This window comes from Hydra viridissima, unplaced genomic scaffold (assembly GCF_058129835.1).
Source record: "Hydra viridissima isolate aposymbiotic clone 2 unplaced genomic scaffold, HvirCarnegie_v1 scaffold_16, whole genome shotgun sequence".
Taxonomy (NCBI): Eukaryota; Metazoa; Cnidaria; class Hydrozoa; order Anthoathecata; family Hydridae; genus Hydra; species Hydra viridissima.
This window is the reverse complement of record NW_028324315.1, coordinates 265,001-288,040: the sequence shown is the minus strand read 5'-3', so window position 1 is coordinate 288,040 and position 23,040 is coordinate 265,001. Positions and strand designations below refer to the sequence as shown.

Sequence of the window (23,040 nt, the reverse complement as noted above, 5' to 3'; positions counted from 1 at the left end):
TATTTGTATTTGCAGCCAAATAAACATTTTATTTTCACCCTTACTATTGTCAAATAATTTTAAATAGTGTTTAGAAACTGCAATAATCCTACAGTTGGAATTACAAGACTCACATCATCCAGTAACCCTATTTCCTAATGGTTTCAAGGAATACAATTAAGCTACAGAATCGAGCAATCTTTGGAAATTCTGGCTCTTTTTTGGAAGCTGAGTTGAATAAATACTTTGAGTTGAAAAAAGCGACCATCTTTCTTAAATAAAAAGTATTTTTGGTAATTACATGTTCTGACAAAAAAACACTAGTCAATAAACCCTAAAACACGATGGTTTTTATCGGTACGTTTAAAAAAAACCAAAAACAACTTTGTTAAGTGTTAATAAACATAAAAAAGTTTGAAATCGGTGACTGTTTGCAAATGAGTTTCTTGTAATAATAAGATACAATCGCTTCATTGAGCGCATACTCATACAAGAGAACTGTTCGTTGAGTTTGCTCACACTCAAGTTGACCTTGCAGGTAAGATATCCATGTTTTAACTTTTACGTAAGTGCGTACCCAAAGGAATAAACATAACCGCATTGCGCGAGTTTTATTTTCTTTTCTCCGAAACTTCTTGCTTGATCAAGTCTGTTAGCTAAAACTAAGCGAGATAAAAATAGTCAAGAAAACAATACATTTGGTGATGCAAGAATAACCTTACTAATTCAGTTAATGGCATAGTTAAATAATGTTCAAAGAAACTATTTCTGCGAACACAACGTGTTTGTAAGAAGATAGTCTGGAAAAGTTTGACAGTATTTTAAAACATAGTTGCCAATTTATGTTTAATGAAATTACGATCATTAACATGGTATAATAGATGATATAGTAGATGACTTTTTATCACCCTCCTAGATGATGTTTATACAGTGGTTTTCAAAAATATATGGTCACTTTTTTGGCGATTACTAAAATTATTTCCATAATTTTTAAAAAAGTAGAGATTTTTTTTAAAATTTTTATTGGGAAAACATTGTATAACCAAAATAAAATTAAAAAAAAAAAAAAAAGATGATTTCTATGATTTCTTGTCCATCCATGACTTTCAATGATGTTCATATTTGGTGATCATGCTGGGCAGGAGAGAAAAGTAATATGTTGCTTTTGAGACCACTCTTTCACCAAGTTGGCAGCAAATGCCATCATGCCGTTCTGCTAAAAAAAAACTATTTTTAAGCCTTTCAAAAATGATGTAGCAATAGGAAAAAGCTTGATTTCTAAGGTCTCATTGTAATTACACTGAATTATTTTCCCTGTATAAATATTTTAAAATCCTATCCCTATATGAAAACTAAATCCTCATATGCCTATCGAGCCGCCACCGCCTTGTACTCTTGGTACACAAAATCATTCCTTATATTTCTCTGAAGCTAATCCTTTAATAACAAATGTCGATTTACGATTAACCACCTCAAAATTTGATTCATCACTAAAAATGACCTTTGACAAATCTTCTACTGACCAGTGAAGTCTTTCCTTACACCAGTTATATATTTAATCCTCTCTGTCACCTTTAAAAGCGGTTTTCTGGCAACAACATAACAATTAATACGTTTTTTTATTAAGACACTTTCTGAGCTATAACGTAGACAGCCTTATTATTAAACTTTGCCGACAGTTCTCGGTAGCTAATTTTAGGATCTTTCTTTATCCTTCGATACAATAAGCTTTGATACCTAGAATTATGTTTTGACAACCTCCCAACTCTTGGTAAATCTTTTACGTCATTTGAAAATTTGCTATTTTTCAGCGTTCTGACACAACATAGACAAACACCACATAATCTTGGTATTTCTTGTTGGCCTTTTTTGTTTTCTTTGGATAGACCGACTATTTGTCAATTGACTTCTTGTGATACTGATTTTCCACCCATTTTACTGCTTATGGAGTGCCAAGAATTATCATTTAAAATATCTCTTGAAATACTGGTTTGAAATAGATTTTTTTTTCGAATTTTTCTTAATTTGTATTGGTCAAAGCAAGTACAAATTCTCAAGATTCTCATACAGTTAATTTAAGAGTTATTAACTGACCATACAACTTTTACACATTTTTTATTAAGTAATTAATTGGATTGCTTTAATTTACCATTAAATTATTCAGAAAGGATAAATAGGACCAATAAGTGTTATATATCATTAGAAAGCTAATTGATTAACTCAGAAACTAAAAAAGTTTTAAAAGATAATTAAATAACCTTCAAAAAAATTAAACTAACCTTATATTTTTGAAAGCTTTATATATGAAGATACAGTTGTAGCCATCTTTATTTCTTCTATTTGAACAAACTGGACAACTAATCTTGATTTCAGCTGTTGAAACTGTTGAAATAAATTAAACAGAATTAGTGAAAAATATGTTCTGAAAAGCAGCGTTGTTTCTTAACTATTAGTAAATTATTACTTTTCAAAACTACTATAAAATCAAACATTAATCAATTAAAGAAATAACGCATGTTTAGTACGCAGCCTTATTACTACTTAAGAGTCATTGCATGTAAGTTCTTATAAAAAAATAACAACAGCGAATTCTAGGTTTTCGGATTTATGTGAAAAATCTTGTTTACAGAAATTCTTAAGATTGAAACCGCTCAACTTGAAAATTACATATAATCTTTTAATGAAGTTAACTTAAATGAAAAACCAGAAAAACAAAATTAAAAAATTATAGTTAAACGCATTAAAGTTGAGTCATTGTTAAAATGTAATTCAAAAATGAAAAGGACATAAAGGTCTCACTACATTTAGTTACTAACAAAAAAAATGCTTAGTCTTATATCAACTTCATTAAGAGAGAAAGCAAGTGGTGAAAATGAATAGGATCATGGAACCATGTTTCTTGGAAATTCCTCACAAACTTTTAAAAGTATTTAACCTCTAAAGACTTTAAAATATACTTCTTGAAACCCTCCAAAATTAAGTTTATTTCAAGAAATAGACGCGTTTAAGCAAATGTTTACTCTTAGAAATTTACATAAACCTAAACAACTGCACTTACTGAACTTCACTTTAAAAGATATGAAACAGGGTTCTGATTCACAATGCTGCATTTAATCAATCTATTTTGTTCCTACTATTTTAGAGTAACTGCTGATGCAGATTTGCATCAGGATTTATCAGCACTAAGGGGTTAGCTTCCACTGCCATCTTAATTTATTGAAGTCTAGGGAAAGGAAATTATGAAATGTTTTAATTTTAAATCATAAAGAAAACTTCTATAGTCCTATAGAACCCCTAAATTCTACAAAAACTTCTGAAGAAGTTTTTTGTCCTGGGAATACAAAAGATTACAGGTTTTCAAACCAAAAAAAATTAGAATAATATATTCAACATAGGTCTATAATTCTTTAAAATAGCATATATACCAAAAAATATTTTTATTCTCAATACTTATTATCCAAATATTGGTACATACTAAAGTAATATGCATAACATTTACAATAAAATGAGGAACAAAATAGATCTAAGAAATGCTCTAAACTATAACTAAAAGCTTTGCTCCCTGGAATTAATAAAAAAATTGCTTCACTAATATTAGCATATATAACTTTGCAGCTTCAAAAAGTTGTTCATATTTAAATGAAAGCAACATTTCATGTTTTGCAGATTTTAACATGTGGTTGAAAATTGGTTGGTTAAAGATTTTTACTTCTGAAATAAAAAGATACACAAATTTACCCAATTCAAGTTTACAAACCAACTGCAAAGCTCAATAATTCTATGGCGAAATTAGGAATTGGTGGAAGTGGATCCTTTCTGAAAGTACCAACATCCATGTTGTTGGCATGATATTACCTACCAACTTTAAGTGGAATTGATTTCTTCATTTAGAATATATTTCTGGGTTTGATTTCACTATTGTTTTTGAATCCCATTTTCACATATTTTACAATTACGGGAATTTTCAGTTACGTTCAGACAAAATGAAAGTACTGCCACAATCAAAAATTTTAATAAGAGCATAAATTGGACCAAAGTGCTCAACAGCATCTTTTGTGTAGTTGCAGTATTTAGAATTTATTTTGTAAGAAAAGAAAAGATGATTTTCAGAAATAAATCAAAAAACCTTTATCTTAGATCACATAGTTAAATTTCATAAAACTTATTATAATAAACATGATAATATAGAACAGATGTTAAGTCAACATAGGTATTAATAAAGTATACAAACAAAAAAAAGAGGTGAAAGAAAAGCAAGAAAGTAGAGAGAAAAGCAAATTATGCAATTAAGATTTTTTATGTGTATTCTAAAAATAAAGCAGTACTTTAAAGCAGTTACAAAGCTATTTAGGGTGATTGGGTAAGAAACCAAACTCCCTCTATGGATCACCCAAAAGAGATTAATCTGGATTGACCCATCTTAGAATTTGCTTCAAAACCAAAGTATAAGGAAATAACAGACAGGGCCACAAAAGTTTCTTAAGCATATGGTTTTTAAGAAGATACTTTGACAATAGAAATGGCCAGCATCAATTCAAGCCTCAAGCTCAACAAGGATCTTGATCTCTACAGGTTTACATATGAATTGAAAAATAAATTTCAGCTAAGACTCTTTTATGTCATTAGGTGTATCTTGTTAAAATTACAAGAAAAGTTAAATACATGCAAGCAATTCTATCATTACCAGGAAAAAGCACTTGGAAAATCTTATTTCAAAAGAAAACGTCAAAGTAGTAAATACCTTTTTTAAAGTGACGAGTTTTCATAAATGATGCCAAGGAAAAAAAACATTGCAAGTATTATGAAGAAGTAGCATGTTCAAAAAAGATAATACAGCTTCATCTCAATAAACTACATAATACAATTAACAAAGAGTAGCCTGATGTCAAGGTCAGTTAGTCAAAGTTGTACAACCTAAAATCTAAGTGATGCATTACAACTAATGCTTCAGGCTCTCACAATTTTTTTGTGTGGATCCATCTTCAAAATACTAAGCTTATCAAGAACCCAACTAGATGGAATAAAAGTTCCTTTGAAAATGCTGGGAGTATGCTGCACTAATGTGACCTTAAGAGTAAGAGTTTGCAAATACATAGAAAATGAGGTAGAGGAAGGTGTTTTATTTACCCAATGGCAGAGCACAGGTTGTAAACTTTGTGCAACAAAGTTTACAACCTGTATTGTAAACTTGTAAGCAGCTAAAACACAAAGTAGCTACCTAAATAACTATGTAAAAATCTTAAGCAGAATGAATGTTTTAAATTTGCTAAAAATTATCATTATGTTATCCAGGATAAGGTTAAACACTTTCACTGAAGCAAAACTTAACATTCACTTTATCCAGTTGTTGTGCTTTATTTCAAAAAGAGAACTTTTCTCAAACAAATACCTTTTTGTTAAATCTCAGAAGATGTTGATCACAATACAGGGTTTGTCTACAAAATTTTAGAATATAACTAAATGTATCAAAGACAATCTTCCCTATGTATCAAGTTCTTTTTAGATGGCTATATAACACAATTTAAAAAAATTATTCATCTTCATCTTGTAACAAGGAAGATTTTTTATCAAAATGTTGAATGAGTATTTTTTGTTACCAGCCTTGCTTGCTGGTATAAGGTTACTAGCCTTACTGACAAATATTGTTTTTGTATTGTGTAATCAATAAATATTCTTAAAACCCAGAAAGCTTTGCGTACTTTGTATTTAGTTATCTTAAATATTGTGAAAACTAATTTCTACATACAACATTCATTTTTATTATTTAATTGTTTGCATCAACACTTTCTGTAATTAAAACTTTGCTTAATTAATTTTGATGTTTTACAAAACCAAAATCAATGGTTTTTTTCTCAGTATACAGCATCATCCCAAAATCAATGGCTTTTGGGATGATGCTGTATACTGAGAAAACTGAAAATAGAAAGTCAAAAGTCAGCATTTTGTTTTTTCTTTAATAATGTACAAACTTAAACCACTTAAAGTACAAACTTCTAAATCAGTCATTTTAAATAATAGCCAAATTTTGAATTGCTTATAATTATAAATGCAAAGTTTTAAGATTAAAAAAATAAAATTGTGATTCCTCATATATATCATATATATATCCTTGCATTATTTAATTTCAATCCTTGAAGAACTGCATTGAATTACTATTCAATTAAATCCCTTCAGCATTAATTTCAAAAACAACCAGTCATGAAAGAAAATATATTGTTTTGTCCACAATTGAGTTTTTAAGGGACTAAAGAAGAAAGTTTGAGATAATAAAAGTTCGAGTTAACCAGTGTTCAAGTTCACTGGATTTAACTAAATATTGTGAGGAGGGAGAATTAAATTAAAAACAACAATCAGAATAGATGTACAAACGATGACTTATCAACCTGCTATATAAACAAATGATAAAGCAAAATAAAGAAAAGCTAAAATTAACTGGGAAAACACATAAACACTAAGACTTATCAACCTGCCATATAAATAAATGATAAATATGTATCACAACAAAAAATAGAGCAAAAAACTATAAAAACCTCAAAAAAAAAAAAAAAAAAAAAAAAGGAGGAAGGACAGATGGAGTTAAAGTGAGAGGGAGATATAGTTTTACAAAAGGAAGACAGAGTTTTAAGAGACCTATAAAGAGAAGGGTTTTTGGATAAACAAGAGGTTTTATAAGTGAACAAAATTTGGGTGTTTCAAATTAAGAAGAATTATTAGTTCGTTGACTGATTTTTTTGTTAAAACTTTGATATTTTCTTACTCTTCATTTAGTATACACCTCAAAATGCTAGGTGTTTTGACAGTTGACATTAATATTTTGGAATAATTCTGTGCAAGCAACCCTACTTTTAGAGTCCAAAGCAAAGTGTCAAATAACTTTTTTCAAATATTGTTTCACCTTAAAAACTTTAAAATTCTAAGGATTAAATGTAATACTTTTACTTTTGAACAATACATCCTTCACCCAGATTCTTTTGCATTTTCAGTAGTTAATTAAAAAACTCAATATAATGTAGCTCACTTTAAAGATTGACATTCTGAGGTACCTTTATCTGTAATTCAAATTCCACATACTTAAACAAAATAGTTCTGTCATGTTCTATTCGCTTCTTAATATTAAATAACATTTGTTCTTTATATTTTTGTTTCTAAAAGAAACTTAAGTTGATTTCATTGCTTAATACTTCATGGCATAATTTTCTTTTAGTTCCAATTACTTAAAATATTTAAAAACAAAAAAATCAAAAAATTACCAGTATTTTTATGGAACATCAAAATAAGAAAAATTTTTTTTTTAAATCATAGGTTTGTATCACTACTTTGGTATTAAAGTTTTTTTACTATAAAATACTTGTTTTTTCCATCCTCATGCAAATCATGTGATCTGGAAAACATGCGTTGGAAATCATGTTATACAACTTTAAGTATGGACCAATGTGAGAGGATTTCCATCAATAAAACTGCTCAACACAACTATGTTTCCATTTTTCCTCTAGATCATTAAACCTTTCTTTTTTTAATTTTGTTTTCAGTCTTTTTTCAGTATTCCTGTCACATACCTGCTTTGCTTTGAAAGTAATTCAGTTATGGTAACTGAGTTATAACTATAGTAGTAGCTAGTCAAAGTTTATGTTGATCAAAAAACTAATTATGGTCAGTATACACTTCTGCAGTTAAACATAATCCAACAAAAGTGCACAACTGAAAAAGTTAAATTCCACAAATGATTTGTAACAATGAAGCTTGCTAAAACAGTCATTCACTAAACTTTTTCTTCAAAGTTAAAGAAACATAAAATGAAAAAAAATAGGGAGGCAATTGAGTACTTTTCAAACTTCATCATCACAAAGATCTCATCCTAATGTAGGAGCTATTCTAGTCTCATGAACTAAATGCATATATATTTAGAGTTGAGACAAAGTTTAACAGCTGCAGGTATCAGGTTGTGGACATAATGTACAACTTTTAAAGAACAAATTACATTTGAGTTTAAAAAGTAGTGCAACAGCTGCATATAAGTATAATGAATGTATCCTGAAAATTTCATTTTAACTGCATCTTTTAATCTTGATATATTGGTTAAATAGGTTTTATCAGAACATGTGTGGATAAAACTATGTTGAATGCGGCATGTTCTCACTCGAGAAACAAATAAAGCATGGTCAAAGTTTAATTAAGAAATATTGAGAGCTAAGCAAAATCGAAACTATAAAAGTTAATCAAGTTTTTTTACAAAATCATCAACACAAAAATGTTTATAAAACTTAAAACAAACTACAGACCTTTATAAACACCATCATGCATGTTATGCTTGAAATCCGTAAACAGAACAGCACAACTTCCCACAAAACTTTTTTCCAAGTGTTCTTAAGTTGAGAAATTGAGTCACATTTCTTGTTCAGCTGTTCATAGTTTCCATTAAACAATGCCAAGTTTTGGTCTTTGGCTACGTATAGCTATTTTTTTCTCTCTTCGGTTTCATAATCAATTTTTACTCATTTTGATAAAGGCACACAATTCATGTAAAACCTTCTTGAATTTCACCGCACGTGAAATATTTGCAAAAATTGGTTTTAATAATTAAAAGTTGAATTGGAAAAAATAACGAATTCGTTAATATTAATTGATTTCTTTGAATCTTCACCTTGAATATTACTTCGCATCACTTATTTAGTTAATAAATTCACTTATCACCCAATCAAATTTGCTGAACATATAATTCCGAGAATTATTTAGAACAAAATATTTTTCGTCTTCTTTAATGATTTTTAAATAACAGGAAGTAAGGTAGAGGAAAGAGAAATAGAAAAAGAAAGGCAAGTGAGTAAACGTTTGTTTGAACTTCAAGCATGTAAAAATCCGTTTCTAATTATCAAACAGATGGAAAGAAAAAAAAAAATCTTTTGTAATAATTTTGGCTGTTTTTTTATGTTTTTGGGTACTATTTAGTCCGAAAATTATTGAAAAGTTTACCATACTCTCAAATTTGAATAATTTTTTTTTTTTTACCTATATATATATATTTTTTTTATACCTATATTTTTATTTTTACCTATATTTTTATTAACTAAAACATACAATAAATCTAAAAGAAATCAGGATGGCAGCAATAGTAAAAGATATCTTAAGTATTGTTTTACAAAAATCTGCCCAAGTAATAAAACAAACCTTTATAAAAGCTTTAATTTCATTTCCTAAACTTCAATCACATTTCTTTAGAAGAAAATCATTAAAAACAAACAATTGCTGCATAATGGTCTAAAATAAGTTCTGTAAAGAAAATCATTTTGTTCTACGACACCAAAAGAATACAGTAACTTGGTGTGTTATCAATTAGCTTTACAATTTATAATTATTTTAAAGCTTTTAGAGTTTTCATGTTAAGAAAACTTAAATACGGAATTGAAAAAATACATTAAAAAAAAAAGCTTCCAAATTGCCACTTTCTTTTTTCTCTCAACGATAACGTAACAACAATAACGTAACAACGATAGTGTAATAAGTACTTAAAAAAGAAACCAAGTCCTCGCATGAAAAATAAAATCGTAATATTCTAACAACTTATTCTTAATTTACCGCTAATCGTTTTAAGAGTCGCATCACATCTGCAATATTATTTTTAGTAACGCTTGTCAGTTAAAGCATAGCATGCTTTAGCAGTTTTATTAAGTTTTAAAGATCTCTGTATTTTTGTAATGGAAATATGCTGATTTGAAAGCTGGCATAAAATTTTCGGCTTCCGAATACTATGATCCGACGGAAACAATTGATTTCCTGCTTTTAATGACCACTTTAGTGTATGTTTATAAGAATGACTTATGCGTTTAGAATCGAACTGATAAACTAATGCCTCATCACGACTCAACAACCTGCTTCCACAATCTTTATCGTTAGATGAGCAATCAATGGCATACGAATAAAAAATGAAAAAAAGGCGTAAAAATTTATAAAACTTTATCACTTTTTTGGTTGATAAAATGTTGTTGCTAAACATTTTTCAAGTATTTCACAACTCATTTTTCAAAAGGGTTCAGTCTTTTGTTGATTAAAAGGAGTAATAGTCTCTTGGAAACGAATACGGTCAGAACCGTGATTCCAGTGAAAAAAATTTCTAGATAATATCAATGTAATAGCAAATATTATGAAATTTGTTTCTTCATAGAGAATACTGTAAAAATATTTGTAATAAAATAATTTTAAAACCAACATCACCAACAAAAAAATCTTCAGCTTCATCGATTTCTTTCATAAGTTCCTCTAAAGAACTGTCATTACAGGTATTGTTCATTGAACAGCTTACAGGCTCTTCAAATACCATACTACTTTTAAGAGTGTCAGAACTAAATAGAAACATTTTTTTTCTGTCAAGAATTTGTCATCCAAGATGAACTGATGAAGTAGTCTGATTCAATGATTGCACGGAAGCATTTATTGTTTAAGTTATCTACTGTTGATTGTTTTTAAGTATGATGGGATCGAGAATTTTTTTATTGCTAATGTCAAACTTCTTGTGTAACTTCCTCTTTTGAAGAAAGGGGAGCTGGTGAACGAATAATTATTTCTCTGGATTTCTACTTAAAATTTAAAACTTATCTTACATTCTATTTATTCTTGAATTGTGTATCAATTTGATGTGGAGATTTACCATAATTTGATGTGGAGATTTACCATAACTTAATGAATCATCGCTCGATATAAATCCTTCTTAAAGTATCTTTGTACTATTTTTTATGTTTCGCGTTGCTCTATAGATCTGATTAGCTGTTTCGATGATCTTCCTGTAATGTTGGTAAGAACTTATTATACTTACAAAAATCGACGCTAACAAATATGAACTTGCTATTCAAAAGCTCAACTTTCACTGGTGTTACATCACTCATTTCTTATTCTGAATAATACTTTGTAACAGAAATTAGCTCCATGCTCTCTACAATAAATTGAAGGATGAGTGGCCTAAATAATCAAATACTTTGAGCCATAGGATTATACCGCATTAAATGCTTCCAATCATTATACAAAAACAACTGATACGGAGTTAAAATTGATGAAAATTTCTGGATCATCCTGACATCCTTCGGGAAGCACTTGATTGTACTAAGAATACTCAGTTGAAACTCCCATTTTGTTAACACCCAGTTGAACCCCACCCACCCACCCCCACCCCAGTTATATAGAGGAACCAGATCTGCATAGTCAAGCTCGTTTGAATCCAAATACTCATTTATCTGTGCAGTAATCATTTCAACAGTTTGTTCTGCTGAATTTTTCAAAAGCGTCTGAAGTTTAGCACTTATTTTTGATGCAGTTTCTTGCATGTTAGGAGTGCTTTTATAGAATATTTTTAAAACTGTTTTGATTCTTGAAACTGTGCCCGACAACTTTGAAAATAGTCCCGTCTAGCATATTCAAGTTGCCTAGAGATTACCAAAGCCTTCCTGATATTATCTAAATTTTCATCAGCAACTTCATTATCAATGATAGAAAATTTCTATTTTTCGCTCAGTTCACAAAATGGTTTTGAAAGTTGTCTACGTTTCATTTATGACGAGTATGAAACAACGTTCTGATCTTGCTCGATGAACTTTTCAATTCCAAAGTCTCCATTAAACCAACTTGCAAACCATGATCCAAATGTTTTGTTTGCAACCAATATCCGACCATTTTGATTTGTATTTGCACTAAATTTTACATTTGTTTTACAGGCATTTTTGTTTTTTCCATTTTCACAAACGCATTTGAAACTATTTTGGAAACATTCCCTGTGTAAAAGTTGAAAAAAAAAATAAAAAAAAAAATTTATTAAAAATCTTAAGCCACTAAATTATTTAAGAAATTTTTAAATGGTATTAATGTTTATTTTTCCTGCGAAATCTTTAAGTTTCCTGTAACAAGTTTAGCTTTTGGAAGATAAAAAAACTACTTTTGTTCGTACATCACATGATGCTTAAACCATGTATGAGCCATTTCTTTTATAGGACCAAAATGAGTTCCTTACACATTGATGGAAAACGAAATAAGGATACAGTTCACAAACCTTCCATTATGAAGAAAAAATTTCTTAAGTCCATCACCAAAATTTTCAAAAACGATTCATTTAGCGATATAACGTTGCATATAATCGAGGACACGCCAGAAATAACGGATCAACTTAAAAATGGTGAATCTAACGGTAACTATTTCTAATTTCGTTACTTTCTCTCTCAATTTCGTTAAACATTCAAATATTTATTTCATAGTTCGCTTTCTAAGCAAACGAAAGAAATAGAAATATCAAGTTTTGTGAACAAAAAGTAATTAAGTCCAGTGTTTCGGTGCTATAAGTTATAATATTTCCAAACCCCATTATTTACCTAATTTGGTCATCTGGTTTTAGCTTCTAAAAACGTGCAAATTTATGAAAATAAACCCAAGTCATGAAAAAAAAAAAAGGCTAAAACCATCAAAGTGGAAAAGAAATTAAACCAAATTAACTAATTTTAGAGGTGATTTCATACACAGTTTTCGTTTTAAACACTTGCATTTAAATTCAGAAAAAATCTAGATTACAAGTCCGATCAGAAAGAAAGAAATTTTGATTTCTAGATCATTAGTGCTTAGGCAGTTATATCAGACAGTTTTTAAGACAGTTGGGCAGTAACTGTTAGCTTACTATTAAACTGTTGTTAGCATTCTTTCATGTTTTTAGATTAACTTTTAGATCTTGCTACTATTATTTATAATTGTTTTTAAGTATTATAGTATATCTAGTGGTGACATTATAAAACTTAATCAAAACCATTACTAAGTTATTTTAACTCTTCTTGATTATTAACATCATGAATTTATATTTCAACTTGGAAAATTGTCCCGAATTTATTAGTCATTTATTATTAGTCTGCGTTAACATTTTTGATCACAACTATTACATCTCCTAAATGACACGAGGCTTAAAATGTGTACAGTAGAATACATCAATGGCCAAGAAAAGAAAATTCTTGGGAGAGAAGTAGCTTTTCTAAGTGTATAACCGCTCAGGAACTAACTGTTTCCATAAGCGCTGCAACATTTTTTGGTATGCATTGTGTAAAAGAATTAAGACCAAAAACTTATTTTTTCTGTTTGTCTTGCAGATGGGCGCTGAAAACATGGCATTCATAAAAAGATTGAAAAATATATTCAAAAGCATGTTTGTAATCACATAAATATTTCCTATACATCAAAGTCACTAAAGCAGACTAAAAAATCTGAATAATAAATATCTTGAGACCTCCTTGAATATTACTAAAAGCATTGTTTATTTATACAAGACAATCTTGATCTGCAAAATGCTAGTTTTACTATGACCTTTTAAAACTTGAAATCAATATCTAACTTGGATTTCCTAGCTCTGAGATTTAGGATATTTATAAGAGATTTATAGCTGGTATAATGTTTGCTTAAATAGCAAGTAGAATAGGTCAAAATAAAAGTATTTCATTTGTTTTGAGATATTTTTGAAGTGATTTTTGTGTTTTTGTAGTTTAATACAGAGCCCATAGCCGAAGGGCAGAATGACAAGCTAAAGTTAATATGTCGTGTCGGCCACCGGTGGTGGACGCGGCTCAATTGGAATACCCACCGGTGGCTGACACGGCGGTCAACGTGTTAATGTTGTCTAAAAACAACATGATGGTTAATGGGATTCCCGTTGCTTAAGTCTTTGAATTTTAAAAAGCATTTTTCCTCCTCTTAAAACCCATCACTTGCATCAGTGAGTTCAGAGGAGCTAAGTTTGAAAGGAGCAAGGAACCTCTCGGCATAAGTTCGATGACTTCTAACTGTTCAGATTTAGTGCAAACATTTAGACAGAACTAAAGTCTGTTTACCCTTTTATCAATATCAGTTTCCTGTCCGCAAACACTGCGAAAGCTAAAGACCATGAGGAACTTATAAATATTGTAAATAATTCAGCTGAAGAGAATTTTTTGATTAATCAGGGAGAAAGACAAAAATTCTGAGAAAAGCAGTAAGACTGAAACTGTTGTTTAGTTAATTTGTTTCTTTTTTTAATTTGTCTTTAGAATTTAAAAGTAAATAACATAAAGTATCAGCGTTTTTTTTTTATCATTATCAATTTGTGATATTTGTTGGTTATAAAACATACTAAAGAACAACAAAAAAAGGTGCTAGAATCTCATTCTGCAATAGAAAAATCCACTAACTGCTACACACAAACACAGATTATATACACTATGTGCCAAAATTGTCACCATGTTTGATCAAACAAATATTTTATATATTTTTTTATAGAAATGCTGTGAAGAAAAATGAAATTTTAGTTTTATTAACTAAATTTAAGACTTAGCTAACTGAAAATATTGCTTTTTATTAAATTTAGAGGATATTGAATTTTTTTAAAAACTTTTATGTGAAGAGCTAATGGTGACAATTTTGTCGCAAATGAAAGCAAATAACATATTGTAGTAAATTAATATCGAGTGTATCCTCCCTCAGATTTAATTACAATCTGAATTCTTTCAGGAACACTAGCAACCAATTTGCAGCGTTCCTAAGGTGTAATTGAGTACCAAACCTCTTGTACACGAGCTCAAAGTTCATCCTTATTCTTAGGTGGAGTAGGAAAGTTATAAACCCGTTGTTTAACTATTGCCCATAAATTTTCGAGTGGGTTAAGATCAGGGCTTTGTGCTGGCCAGTCAACGACTTTCAATTTCTTCTCGTGAAGGAACTTAATGGTCTCATCAGCCTTATGCTTGGGGTCGTTGTCTTGCATGAATATCGTGTTACGTACAGTTCTGCCCCATTTTCGAAGGGACTTGAAATATCCGACCTTAAGGATGTTGATATAGTCATCAGCGTTCATTATTCCATTAATTTTCACTAATTCACCGACTCCATGAGCACAGAAACATCCCCTAAACAAGAGTTTTCCTTCGCCATATTTAACGGTTGGTGTAAAATCTCGAGCACTTAATGGTGAATTAGGCTTTCTCCAAGTATCTTATACCATCTGATCCAAACATATTAGTTTTGCTTTCATCTGTCCAAATCCAGTCATAAAAGTCATCAAAAGTCATGTGTGCATGAAGCTTAGCATAATTTAAACGAGCTTAGCGGTGACGAGAAACTAACAATGGCTTCTTCATCTTTCTTCTGGATCAAAAACCAATTCTTTTGAGCTTTCTATTGACTGTCCGCACTGAAGCATGAGTCCCATAGCTGTTATTCATTAAATTAGTAACACCCTTTGCAGTTTTAGACTCTCCAGAAGCAATTAAACGAGCGATTGTTCATTGGTCTCTTGGTGTAAAAATTGTCTTTCGACCATTTTAGGCTTATTTACTTCTAAATTATTGCGCAATTTAATTTTATATATGAGATTATGAGACTTTCCGAACTCAGCAGCGATTTCAAGATAAGATTTCCGGATTTAAGCCTTTCCACAATATTTTTTTCTAGTTCAAGATTTATTTTCTTCATGATGATTATAACAATACTTTTTTTATGTTTTGTAAACAAAATCAAACTTTAAAGGATATTTAATCGTTAAAAATCTTTGAAAAGTTGATAACTCAATTATTTTAGTCAGAAGGCTATTAATCTATGTCGTATGCCTAATTAACTGTGGGCAAATATGTTAATTGGTTTCATTCGCGACAAAATTGTCACCATTAGCTCTTCACATAAAAATTTTTAAAAAAATTCAATATCCTCTAAATCTAATAAAAAAGCAATATTTTCAGTTAGCTAAGTCTTAAATTTAGTTAATAAAACTAAAATTTCATTTTTCTTCACAGCTTTTCTATTAAAAAAAAAAAAAAATATTTGTTTGTTCAAACATGATGACAATTTTGGCACATACTGTATATGCATATAATTTAGGGTTATGACTTTTTAACTTTTTGTGAAATGATTAATTTCATATATCGAAGATTTTTTGCTCAAAAAGGTCACCTAGAGCACTGCATTTCTATGGTATACAATAATAATTTCTATGGTATACAAATAATAATCGAGCAGTATTAGTATTTCTTATAAACAAGCGGTAGAAGTATTTCTTTATAAGTATTTTAAGTAATTCCTTCTAGAACTTTCTTAAACCTCCTGAAACTTTCTGGAAAGCACTGGATAATTTTAGAAGCTGCAGGAATTTTCTAGCACTTTCTGGAGTCTTCGAGAAGTTTTTGGAAATTAGCAAGATTAAAGTATATAAGCTGTCTGATAGAACAACTCTAATAATAATGATTGCTGTTTTTCAGAAATATATCTACATAATATTTTCATTCATAATGTCATAAAAGAAAAGTGCTTCCACAATGATTTTAATGAAGAACCTCTTACAGTTTCATGAATCTCATAGGAAAAGAAGAACTGTTCCACTTGATAAAAAACCATTGGAAAATAAGCATAGGAATTCATCAAAATGATTGTAGCGGATACTACGAATGTGAACGCTGGAAGAAGAAAAGGGATTGTCATATAGTTGCAAAGAATTTTTTTTCAAAAGAACCACAATTCATTGGTGTCAACACCATGTTCTTGATAGAGTTCTCCGCCTAGTAATGGATAAAAAACATGGAGGAAACAACACGTCAACAAAGTTCTAATATCCTTATATTCGGGAACTTGTATAGAACTATGAACAACTCAGGATGATTTTCATAAGTGGTAAAGAAGTGACTATTGAAACAGCAGGATGGCGTAATGATATGAAATTTCTATTTCCTTTAACTCGAATTTTCTAATTTTTTGAAAAATCTTGAGTATTTCCTTGAGTGAAATTTCAGAAAATTTCAAACTTATGTAATGCTAACTCCTGTGGTATTCATACTTCAACCAAAGAGAAGAGACTCACTACTTGATATTTGAAAATTCATCTCTTATGCATGGTCAGACCATTGGTCAGTAGACCATTGGATTCACCATGCTTCAGAAGCTATGTAGCAGTTTGTAGTACCTTTATGTTCTTTTGTTATTGATATTTAAGCATGTAGTCTTATACTTATTTGTAATTTATTGTGTTACGCTGTAACAATAAGCAGCCAAATACTTAAAAGCTGCATTAGTACTCTCCATTTGTAAAAAATAGAATGAAAAAATTTTGATCGTAAAACTGTTTGTTTATCCACACGCATATATGATAAAATTGAGTTTTTGGTTTGTGCATGAAGTTTTTCAACAAGGAAATCAAATAAATGTCTTTTTAATGAGTTTTGAACAAATGTTCATTAATCTATGACTAAGGCATATGAGTTCACAAAAAAGTCATAACACTAGTGTGTATAAACACATAATTTTGATTTAGAAAACAAGATTGAGAGTTGCAGTAAAGAAGTTAGTTTTCCAGTTCACAAATTGGTATTGTGCTTAAACAGTAAATTCTTTGTAAAGTTACTTCATGAAACTTCTATGAAGGAAAAATATGAAAAAGAAATTACATTAAGAGTAAACCCAGGTGATAGCGAATATGTGGAGCTGCTCATTCAATCTTTTTACGATTTTGATTCGTTAAGCAATATCAGTCTATTTAAACTACTTAAAGTTTTGGAATATGGTGATCGATATATGTGTGATGCGCTTCTTAAACAAGTATCTGAAATGGTTCAATTTAAAAGCTTTGCAACAATCGACGAATGCAATTTAGTGTTAGATTGTTTAACTTTCTTCGAAACTTCTCTCGGGCATGTTCTAACAAAAGAATTTTTTGTTAGTTTCTCCACCCAGTATCTCTTAAAGACATTTACCCCGCTAGAATTTTATGAAAGTGGTGAATTACCAAACAAGCTTCACTTCTCAAGCTTGTTAATGCTATTGAAGTCTAACAAGGGGTTCTCTTTCCATGAAAATAGTGTGATGACGCTTGTATTGAACTGGTTAGAAGCCGATGAAAGTAGACAAACAGAACAAAACATCGAAGCTCTACTTGCTGAATGTCGGTATGAACACATGGATGAATATTTTTTAACAACTGCCTTGTCTCCTACTCACCCAATCTTATGCAAGTGGTCTGGCTTCTTAGACTGGCGCAATAAGGCAGTTACATATCTTTCTTTTTCGAAGCGTAATAATCAATCGTATGAGAGAATAAACAGATCTCTAGGAACTAAAGCTGTTGTAGGGCGTCTAATATTTGAAATTGATTATTCTCATAATCACAGATTTAAAACATTTTGTATCACACCGATAATGTCTCTTTTCGACTAAACGGCCTGCTTCCAAATTCTTTATCTTTAAATGAACAATCAACGGGATACTAGTTTAAAAAAAAAAAAAAGTTTGCTGAAATATTTATAAACCTTTTTCGCTGTTTTGGTTGATATAATCAAAATATTGTTGCTGGACATTTTTCAAATATAATGGCAAAAAAAAGGGATGAACAAAAGTCAGAAAAAACAGAGAATTAAATATTCTTACTTGTATGTTCATTTCTGCTGAGAAACTGGACTGCCGTTTTTCGAAATGAGCAAACCTTCGATTCTCGCTTCAATGTTTTGCATGAACACAATAAGCTTTTGAATGGCAAGTTCATACTTGCTGGCGTCAATTTTGGTACTCGAAGATCATCGAATCAGCTTGTCCCATCTGTAGAGCAATGCAAAATATAAAAAACATAACAAATACTGAAATATTTTAAGAAGGATTTACATTAAGCAAATTTAAGCACTAATTGCATTAATAATTTTTTGTTGGTAATGTAATTTTAAGTGATTATTGGTCAATAAAGTAAAATATCTAATAAATATTTTATTATAAAAGCTTTAACTTTGGTTCAGCGAGCCTTAAGTTTTATGTAAAACATGAGAGAAATAAACTTGATTTTTTTTTAAATTCGTTAAAAAATGTATTTTTGCTAACAAATTTTTTTAAAGAAAATTTTTAGTATTTTCTAAATTTAAGAAATAAAACCTTGTGATAATCTAGTCATATTATTGAAAGCAAGTGCGTCTTCCAAGCCTTAAAAACAAAACTGTTGCTAATAAAATCTTAAAGCTCTTCTTCAGGAGTTGGCCTCAAAATTGAATTTTATTATATTGTAATCACACTAATCCATAATATTTTAATCGCGGAATTTGCTGGATACAAAGAAAGAACTTAAATGAAAAAAATTTACAAAATCAAGCCAAATTCATTTGGACAGAAAAGTAGCATGTTACCCCAAATGTGATCGTCATTGTATAGCTTATAAGCACTTTTGACCTATATATGAAGAATGCATAAAAATTTTTTTAAGTTTTTTAAATTAATTTTTATTTAATGAATTAATATATAGTAATCATTTGCCAAATATAATAACATTTGATAAGTTTTCTACAATTTTTGTTCGGATAGCATTAAGTTTCATGTAAAACATGAGATGAAGTTGAAATTTATTTATTTAAGCACAATACATGTGATTAAAGTAATCAATTTAAGAAAAGTGAAAAATAATACTAGATAATTTAAGAAATTTAAGACAAGTGAAAAATAATACTCGCACAATGCTGTAGTAATGTTTGTTCCTTGAGGTACATACTCAAGTAAATTTTAAATTTTAGCATCACTGTTACAAAGTCAACTGGGGGTGAGCAAGTTTAACGAACAGTTCAATTGTATGAGTGTGGGCTCAATGGAGCGATTGTATAGGCTGGACAACAATCTCCATGGACCAAGTTTAGACTCTCAAGGCTTGAGATTAGCTGGGGACAAATCCTCAAGTTATTCTTCTCCTCGTTACTTAAAGCATTTCCATCTAAAATAAGCCTCGGTGGAATTATACATTTAAAAAATGATCATTTTTCTGATCAAAAATGGCAGCAAGCACTATCAAAACAAGAAGCTAAATAGCTCTTACACAACCATCTGCTTTTGTTGGTATAAAGGCATATGAAACTAATGAGTATGAAGCAGTTTATTAGGGGAGTTTTAATTTTTTTTGGACAGCAAACCCCTGCGCGAAACAGTTAACATTAAGTGTTTCTTCTGTAACTTTCATAACCTACACTGTCCTCCAAAACATTAGCAACCAAATAAAAAAATGCTTTTTTTCTACTTTGAATACTAGTTACAGCAATTATATTTTTTTAATTACTCTTTGAATACAAAAAATGCTCAATATTACATATAAGAAAAAAGAATTGTACATAATAAGACTACTTGAAAATGAATAAAATTGTTTTTTTTTTTTTATTGGTATTTTAACGCAAAAACGTGGTCCTCCAAAACATTAGCAACTTTTTACAATTACTCACAAAAACTCACGGAAAATCAGCAGCACAAGTGTGGAAATAATGCCCAAGTGAATTGTTGTGTTGTAATTATTGGTACTTAACCAATGAGAGTCAACTAATTGTTAATTTTTGTCCAGAGATGAATATGGAGTGTTGCAATTATTACAATATTAATTTAAGATCGCGTATTTATGCTGTTTTGGATTTAAATGGCAGGAAACAAGTATAACTTATCTTTTCGAGAACGTATTGTAAAAGATTACAAGAAAGGAGTCAAACAAAAGGAAATCGCAACGAAATACTCCATTAACAAGTCAATTGTATGTCTAATAATCAAACGATTTAATAAAGGTAGCCATTTAGAAACAGAACATAAGGGCGGAAGACCACTCAAATCATGTCGTTTCACCGATCGAAAAATAATTCGTCATGATAAAAAAAATCCTCTTGACAGCGCTAATGATACTATTAAAAAACTGAAACTTTCCGTGTATCAAAATACAGTTTATAGACGGTTACAACTTTAGGGACTTTTGAGCTTTAGAGCAGCAAAAAAACCTTTCAGAAGAATAGAAATGCTAGAATTGAGTTTGCAAATTCTCATAGAGACTGGAATATAAATGATTGGAATAGAGTACTCTGGAGCGATGAATCAAAGTACAATTTAAAAGGTCCTGATGGAAATTTAATGGTACGTAGACCTAAAGGTAAACCCTTAGATCCTAAATACACAAGAGGAACAAACAAGCATGGTGGTGGAAAAAGTGCAATGGTTTGGGGTTGTTTTTCTGGTTTTAGTGGAGTTGGACCTATTTACCGAATAAATGGCATTATGGATCAGTATGTTTATCGTGATATTCTCAAGGAAAAAGTGGTTCCTCATACTGATAATAGCATGCCTCTTTTATGGACATTTCAACAAGACAACGACCCCAAACACACCTCTAAACTCGTTAAAGAATTGTTTGAAACAAATCAAATTAAAGTAATGAAATGGCCAGCTCAATCACCTGATCTCAACCCGATTGAAAATTTATGGTACCAATTTGAACTCTCCCTAAAACACAAAGGAACCTTCAAAAATGCCGATGAGCTATATAAAGCTATTGAAACCACGTGGAATGAGATTACACAAGAAAAAATTAATAAACTCGTAGAGTCTATGCCGAGAAGATGTTCCTTGATCCTAAAAAGTAAAGGATATGCCATTAACTATTGATATTAACATTTTTTAGGGTAGTTTTAAAAAAGTTGCTAATGTTTTGGAGGACCACGTTTTTGCGTTAAAATACCAATACAAACAAAAATTCAAGTTTATTTTTTTTTCAAGTAGTCTTATTATGTTAAACTCTTTTTTCTTATATGTAACATTAACCATTTTTTTCATTTAAAGCGTAATTAAAAAAACAAAAATGCTTTAATAAGTAATCAAAGAAGAAAATTTTTTTAATTTTATTTCGTTGCTAATGTTTTGGAGGACAGTGTATATTTAATACTTTTCTAAGCATACTTGTTTGGGCAGGGTATCCAACAATTTTTAACCAACAGGATTCATCTAGTTAATAAATAAAATGTTGTTTTATTCAAAATTCAGTACGGCAATTTTGTTGTCAACACTTCTATGTTGGTATTAAAAAATTCCTATTACTAAATAAAGTAAACTTCAACTAGAAGGTAACAGCTAACAAATTTTCTTACGATATTATAGTAATTTAAAAAGTACCAGCGAAGCATCCTTGAGTGCGTAATGGAAATCTACTCGTATGCTCATATATTACCATAATGATCAAAGATATATTTGAAAAAATTAAAACCACATTTCTTTACAAGAAACCGCTGCACGCTGAATCGCCTACAACAAGCTTGCTAAACAAAAACATTTTCGTTCTACGAGTTGACACTAAAAGAGTACAGTGGTTTGGTATTTTATTGATAAGTTATGAATTTTTGATTAATTTTAAGCTTTGAGATGGTTTATACTAAAAAAAACAAATACGGAATCTAAAAAATGCATCTGGGAGAATTTTCTTTTAACAAAAAAAATGGAAAAAAAGAAAAAAAATACTCAATTTAAAGTTATGTAATAAAAGTTTCTTTCAAAAGGGAAAGTTAAAAGCTATCAGTATATACTAACTGTAACTTGGGTGACAATTCAAAATAAGCAAATACTCAACAATTATCATTGAATAAATAATTGCCATATTTACAATCCAACAAGTATCATAGCCGGAGTGTGGCACTTTTATTAAAATTTTTAATGAGATTACTGTCTATGTTTCCTTCATTTGTGATCCCAAAACCAAAGTAGACAAGCTAAAAGTGTAATGTTCTCTTTTAACGACTAAGTCTTAATTTTTCGTTCATCATTTTGGGAGTCGCACCACATAAGAATTATTTTTAACCACTTTCGCGAATGTTTGACGTCAGATTGTTAATCTAAAGATAAAGATTGCACGTTTTTTCAACGTACTTTTTTTATCTTTAGATCAACAATCAATCGGCTTCTTCGATAAGAAGAATTTAAAAAGTTCTCCATTAAAACATTTCCTTAAAAAGTTTATAAAAGTATGGTGTTGATATTACCTATCAATTTCAAGATATCTGCATTTTTCCAACAGCTAAAACCTCCCTAGACTTGATAACATGATAACTTCAATATTTAAAGTAATAAAGCTTTAACAGCAAAAATAGTCAATTTACTAAATTCAAATTTTAAATATCGTATATAACAACCTGAAGTGTATAGATTTTTAAAATAAATAAAAACAACAAAAAAACAATTATAATCCAAATTTTTAAAACTAAAAAAGAAAAAATGCGGAATGTAATATTTGAAGAGAGTAAAGTAGGAAGGGGTGGGGGTGGGGTGGGAGTGGAG

The 23,040-nt window shown here is 29.8% G+C and overlaps 1 protein-coding gene and 1 long non-coding RNA gene across 2 annotated transcripts; one reads left to right on the top strand and one right to left on the bottom strand.

Moving 5' to 3' along the window:
- Positions 1-230: 230 nt before the first annotated feature.
- Positions 231-8,867, bottom strand: LOC149877159 (uncharacterized). The gene is made up of 2 exons (XR_016448110.1): positions 8,259-8,867; positions 231-2,361 (listed from the first exon to the last, which is right to left on the bottom strand). It is a non-coding gene; the product is annotated as an uncharacterized LOC149877159 (long non-coding RNA).
- LOC149877158 (uncharacterized) lies at positions 8,747-18,610 on the top strand. Its single transcript, XM_090074365.1, has 3 exons — positions 8,747-8,796; positions 11,952-12,145; positions 17,261-18,610. The coding sequence occupies exons 2-3, from the start codon at positions 11,959-11,961 to the stop codon at positions 18,157-18,159; spliced, it is 1,086 nt and encodes a 361-aa protein (XP_089930491.1). The 5' UTR covers positions 8,747-8,796; positions 11,952-11,958; the 3' UTR covers positions 18,160-18,610.
- The last annotated feature ends 4,430 nt before the right edge of the window (positions 18,611-23,040 follow it).

Coding starts and splice junctions, on each gene's coding strand:
- LOC149877158 (XM_090074365.1), top strand. CDS start 11,959: ATGAGTTCCTTACACATTGATGGAAAACGAAATAAGGATACAGTTCAC. Junction 12,146..17,260: donor TAAAAATGGTGAATCTAACG/GTAACTATTTCT, acceptor ATTTTGATTTAG/AAAACAAGATTGAGAGTTGC.